Here is a 6,232-nt window from a genome sequence, read left to right as displayed (position 1 = left end):
CTCATCTTGCCCTCTGAAATCAGCTTCTTCCCTGAATCTTCCTACAATGAAGGTTAGAAGTATTTTGAGATTTAGGGGCCAAAATGTAGAAAAGAACCTGCTGCTGGGGTTCTCCCTTTGGTGGGAGCACAGCGTGGTTGGAGACGGCCCCTGAAGTTGTGATGGAGATGGTGCATGTTCTCACAGGTGTCCTGCAGCCCTGAGTTGCTATTCTTTGTGACTCTAATGAGATCAGTTATCCAGTAGGCTACATTTGACCAGAGAAACACAGTGTGGCAATAAGCACCCACTTCATAGATAATAACAGAGCCCATCAATGGACCATACACTCTATGGCTCTCAGTTAAATTTCATCGGTCTCCGGTTTAAAAGGAATTTCCATGTGACCTGGGTAGATCTTAAGCCATCCCAGGGCTGCAGTTTGGGGCTCCCAGGCAGGCAGAAGTGCTCCTTCCTGAATCCACTGCAAATCTCTGGTGGTAGGAGTGAGGGGGAGGGTGGTGATGGCCTCTCTAGGGGTCAGCCCCTAGGAAGGGACTGTGGTTGGCTAGTGGGGCCCAAGAAGGGAAGTAACTGGGACAATTTGGCAGAGGGCAGACTGTGTGTAGGGCAGAGGCTCCCTGTAATTTTCGTTGTGGGGAAACCCAACCTGGCCTAGCCCTCAGCCAGCACTGATGGGACGGGAGAGAAGAGGCAGCACTGCCCTGGTGGGCTGCTTGGGAGGCACTGAGCTGGGAGATGTGAGGACTGGATATACTGTTCCTCCTCACAGAGGTTGACTGCTCTTGGGACCCCTGCAAATCACACACTTCAGCTAAGTTACCCTCCCGGGGCTCTGCAGGGTCAGAGACCAGTGAAGGAAGATCAAAGGGAGAGTACAGCCCTCACACTGAGCCCCTGGCCTCCTGGGACCCACTCAGCTCCCCAGGCTCGTCCTCTCCATTCTGCTCAGCCTCCGTATCTGGCCCTGCCTTAGCACAGCCGCCCTGCAAGGGGGGGCTGGGGAGGTACTGGAGGAGCCGGCCTTCCCGCTTCATTTCTGCCAGCTCCTTGGCACAGCAGCTGGGTGTGTTGGTCTCGTAGGTATCATGGAAGGTGTTGTAGTCCACCTCATAGAAGCCCTTTTCCAAGGTGAGGACAGGTGTGAATCGGTGGCCCCAGAGCACCTCCGTATCCATGTAGGAGCTCCGCGCTTGGCAAGTCATGCCTGGGGGAATAGAGTTTGTATGCATTAGGCATGGGGAATCCATCCAGCCAGCCATCCATTCATCCAACCATCTACCCATCCACCCATCTACCTGTCCATCCATCCAACTGTCCTTCTGTCCAACCCTCCAACCATCCACATGTCCACCCATCTATCTGTCCATCTGTCCATATATTCATCTATCCAATCATCTACCCACACTTCCATCTATCCATCTATCCATCCATCCATCCATCCATCCACCCATCCATCCATCCATTCCATCTATCCATCCATCCACCCATGCAAACATAATCCAGTCATCCATCCATCCATCCATCTACCCATGTAAACATATATCCAATCATCCATCCACCAAGACATCCATACAGACATTCATCCAATCATTCATTGACCATTTACTGAACATCTACTTTGTACTAAGCATGATGGAGACATAAAGCTGAGTCAGATACAATCCTTGCTTTGGAGTATGTCAAGGTATGGTGTAAGCAGAAGATCAGAAACCAGCATGTCAGATTCTGGAGTAGATTTCCAGAGACTGGGAGTGAGTAATTTTGGAATAGCTGGAGCCAGGGACATGGTTTCTGAAAACAGCAATCAGGTCTAGAATAGGGAACAGACCCTGTGTGTGGGAAAGTGTAGAGGTTGAAAAGGACATGAACAAAGATAAATTCAAAGTGAGTGAGCACGGAGAGGTGACAGGCATTTAGAACACATTGGGAGTGTTCCAGCGGGACATATACAGGCAGACGCCTCCACACGCATAGACATTTGCACACACGCGCACACACCCAGAGGAGGCAAGCAGACACACACAGCTTGGCTCCTTGATTTGACAATTCCCAAAGGCCCCTGTTTCCTGTCTACTCAGCCCCTGCCATCCCTGTGTTATTTTTAGGTGTTGCTTTCCCTCCAGAGAGGAGGCAGCTTTGTTTACGGATGAGGATGCCTCTGTGTTTAGGATCACATCAAAACAGCTTTCTAATATTTCATCTTCTGGCCAAGAAAGGTACTAGCTTTTGTTCTTTGGAATCTGAGGGAAGCTTTCTCCACCTCCCTGTTTGGGCTTTCTCTGGGCAGGGTCTTATACAAACCAGACCAGGTCAAAGGCTGCTTCTCACCCACTAGTTCTAGGTGCACCCACCCAGAATGTGCTTGCGGTTAGCTGTCCACATGGCACAGTGCTCACTAAGCCAGCCCTCTGCAGCCTCCAGCCAGATGTCTGAGGGCTTTCAGGGCCTCAGGAAAGACAGGAGGACAGGACTTCTGCTGGAGCTTTGGCCAAGCCCCCTTGAGCTCTTCCTGTACCTCCTCCTGCCTTCCCTCTTGGAGCGTGGCCAGAGAGCCGCCCCCCGCCATGTCCCAAAGCTTGAGATTCCTCATCCCCTTTTGGTGCATCTGGGAAAGAGAGAAGCCCCTCCAGGTGCCAGGTATGGTGCTTCATGCATGTCTCTGCACTTAATGCTTGAGTCCTCCCAACAACACTGTGAGGTTTATTATCCCTGCTTTGCTGACAGGTGAAGCATCTTGCCCAGTGTCACACAGGTAGGACATGCGTGGACAGCCAAAGCATCAAAGCCACTGGGATAACAGGTGGGGTGTTCTTCCTAGAGCTCCCCAGCCTCTCCCAGTCGGCAGCACCAGGGGTCACGCGAGGGGAGGAGGCTGCCCAGTTAGGGCAGGTTAGCTGTGGCTGTGGGCACCAACCAAGTAGGAGATGGGTGGGCACAGCTAGCTGGGCGGGATCAGCCCCTACTCCCACTGCTGTGGGTGGGCCCAGGCCACCCTCTCCTGGCCACAGGGCCTTGGGTAGGAGGGCGGCCAGGAACTTGGAAAGATACACCTTTCTTATTTGCCCCAGTCTCTCACCTGCCCCTTCCTTTGTGGCCTCAGAGTGGCGCTCTTTCCCCAGCAACCCAGTCTGTGTTCTGAGCCTGCCCAAGCTTCAGCCTGACTGTCCTCAGCCCCAGGGCCTTCCACACAGCCCCCAGATGCTGCCTGCCCATATGCTCCAGGCCCTGCCAGCTGCCCACTCAGCCCCCTCTGGCACCATCCTTGGAGCCTTTAGCAGTCCTGCTGCAAAGTGTCCATGACTCCAAAGTGGAAAGGCCTGTCTGAGTCCTGCACCCAGCAACCCACTCCCCAAGAGCCTCGGCAGGTTTGGCCACCAATTGGCCTGCTCCTAATATTTTAAACAATCATCATGGTATAGTAGAAAAAGCTCTAGATTTGTAAATGAGAAACCTAAGCGTGAACCCTTACTGTCCACACGATCCTTCCAAGCCTCAGTTTTCACATCTGTAGAATGGGGATCAGAACCAGCCCTCCAGGGTGGCGGAAAGAATTAGAAAGTAGCTGTGCATCATTCTGAGCATGAGTTTTCTAGAAGTTGTTGCTGTATCTAGGGCCACAGTATTAAAAAAAGAAAAAGGAAAGTAAGGGGATGAAAGGAAGCAAGAAGCAGGGTGTAGGGTTTGGCTGGAGGTCCCGCTCCCCAGGAGGTTTACTCTGAGTGCTGGTGGAACTGTGGTTCTTAGCCAGAGCCCGGGCTTCCTCAGGTCATGGGCTCCTGGCTGAGTGCTGAGGATGGGTGGGGGCTGGTGGCTACTGGCTGCCTGTGAGAGTCAGTAGCTGAGCAGGGAGGTGCCAGGCTGGCCAGAGGGAGGGCATTTACCATGGCACATCCAGATGGTGATGCTTCGGTATGGATGCACTGGTCTCTGCAAGGAGGAGCCCTGCATGTCCCAGTGCTCACTGAGCCAGCCTTCAGCAGGAAAGCTGAGAGGCACAGTTAAGTGACTATCCTTGAAAGGATTCTATGAGAAGCCCCTTGAGTTTGGGAAATGCTGCAAATTCTCATCTCCTGTAGAGATTCACAATATATAAAGACACTGGGAAGTCTTACTGTAAAAAAAACCAGCTCACCTTTGCTTAGTCCCGTGTGTCCCAAAGTTATTGAGTTACAGAACTCTTAGTACACCTGTTTCCAGGATGGGGAGGGAGGGGCATGCATTGCCATCGAGTGCCAGCATTGGAGTCACACTGCCTCAGTGTGTATCCCAGCTCTTGTTCTTGGACAAATGATTTAACCCAAGTGTGTGCTTCTTTTTATTCCTCTGCAACTTAGATGATGACTCTCTCATAAGGGCGTTAAAGGGAGGACATTAAATAGGATATTTTTAAGGGTATGAAGAGTGCCTGGAAATTGGTAATTGTCATTACTACCCAGAGTTACCTTGAGTAACTAATATCCTGCAGATATTCCATCTTCTGGAATCTCAGTGGCCTGAGCTCCTTGACATGGTGACGGGTTCTGCAGACAAGGAGGACAAGGTGTCTTACCTGTTGCCTCCACCATCCCTTCTAGGATGACCACGACTTCAAACTCTTCCTGCTCCAGCTGAGCCCGGGACATCTCCCAGAAGGGACTCTTCTCGTTGATCTCGTGGGAGATGATGAGCGGCGAAACCAGGAAGAGACGGTCGTCCCCCGTGTCGAAGCCCACGTTGATGTCGGTCTGGTTCAGGGGGATGAACTCGCCCTCTTTGGTCTGCCGGGACTTGATGAGCTTGGCGCGAATGGAGGCCTCCACGATGTGGGAGTTGCGGAGATCTCCCACCCGAAACATGAGGCAGAGCTTCTCGTCCCGCATGGAGATGACCGCGTTGTTGGAAAACATGAGGGTCTCCGCCCTCTTCTTCGGCTGGCTGATCTTCACAAACATGCAGCCCACCATGAAGGCGTTGACGATGGAGCCGAGGATGGCCTGGACCAGGAGGAGTATGATCCCCTCTGGACACTTCTCGGTGATGACCCTGAAGCCATACCCGATGGTGGTCTCGGTCTCAATGGAGAACAAGAAGGCAGACACAAAGCCGCTGAGGTTTTCGACACAGGGGATCCAGTCTTGGTCGCCCACGTGGTCCAGGTCGCCCCGGATATAAGCCATGAGCCACCAGATGAACCCGAAGAAGAGCCACGTGACGGTGTACACCATGGTGAAGACGAGCAGGTTGAAGCGCCACTTGAGGTCCACCAGGGTGGTGAAGAGGTCGCTCAGGTACCGGTAGGTCTCCTGGACGTTGCCGTGGTGGACGTTGCACTTGCCGGTCTTCTCCATGTAGCGCTGGCGGGGCTTCTTGCCTTCCGCCAGCAGACGGGTGCGGTCGGTGGCGATGGGGACGCAGTCGCGGGCCTGCTTGGGCACCTTCTTAGGGTCCCTGGGAGTCACTCCAATCTCCATATCTTGGTTCATGGCATTCCTGGAGTCGCCGGCCATCATGGGGGAACTCTGAGTTAAAAAAAGATATCATAGGTGAAGTTGACCGTTCTGATTTGCAGACACTCAAGACTGAAAGGTCACTCCCACCCCTGTGCTCCCAAAGGCCCTATGAAACTTTCAAGGGCAGGTGCCATGTTTTTTTTATTTGTTTGTATCCCTGGTGCCTGGTACCAAGTCAAGCGTATCATAGAGCTGCCCAATAGATGTTTGTTGAATGAATACTTGAACACACACTAAGTGCCCCTTAAGTGTTTAAAAGATTTGAAACAATCTGGAAGGAATTTAAAAACAATTGCAACCATTTATTAAATGCCTTCTATTTTCTATGCATTGGACACAGGCTATCTCCTAATGTCACCACAACCAACCGCTGGAGTTAAATCTGGAGATCCCCATTACATAAATACTCTCTTGCTTGCTTATATGCTCTGTTTATTTCAGATAATCTCTCCCTTCATTAAGCAACATAAGGACACAATTTTGCATCTGTTTCATGCCCTGATTCATTCCCAGCACCTACTGCATAGACTGGCACATACTATGTACTCAAAAAGTCCTTATTGAATAGCTGGATGAATAAAAAAATAAAAAAGAAAACTGAGTCCCAAGGAGATTAAGTGACACCCAGGCCCCCCCAAACAATTAAGTGGCAGAGCTGACATTTGAATTCCTGCATCTGGCCCAAAGTCTGTGTTCTTTCCTTTATTCCTTGCTGTACCCCTCCTTTTAATTGGAGATCT

At 51.6% G+C, this 6,232-nt stretch overlaps 1 protein-coding gene across 1 annotated transcript; it reads right to left on the bottom strand.

The window, feature by feature from the left end:
- Positions 1 to 884: 884 nt before the first annotated feature.
- Positions 885 to 5,504, bottom strand: KCNJ5 (potassium inwardly rectifying channel subfamily J member 5). The gene is made up of 2 exons (XM_037840040.1): positions 4,553 to 5,504; positions 885 to 1,207 (listed from the first exon to the last, which is right to left on the bottom strand). The coding sequence occupies exons 1-2, from the start codon at positions 5,490 to 5,492 to the stop codon at positions 885 to 887; spliced, it is 1,263 nt and encodes a 420-aa protein (XP_037695968.1). The 5' UTR covers positions 5,493 to 5,504.
- Between the last annotated feature and the right edge of the window lie 728 nt (positions 5,505 to 6,232).

Source organism: Choloepus didactylus, chromosome 6 (assembly GCF_015220235.1).
Source record: "Choloepus didactylus isolate mChoDid1 chromosome 6, mChoDid1.pri, whole genome shotgun sequence".
NCBI lineage: Eukaryota > Metazoa > Chordata > Mammalia > Pilosa > Megalonychidae > Choloepus > Choloepus didactylus.
The sequence above is the reverse complement of the archived record's forward strand: the minus strand, read 5'-3'. Positions and strand labels throughout refer to the sequence as shown.

Coding starts and splice junctions, on each gene's coding strand:
- KCNJ5 (XM_037840040.1), bottom strand. CDS start 5,492: ATGATGGCCGGCGACTCCAGGAATGCCATGAACCAAGATATGGAGATT. Junction 1,208..4,552: donor AGGGATGGTGGAGGCAACAG/GTAAGACACCTT, acceptor CTATTCCCCCAG/GCATGACTTGCCAAGCGCGG.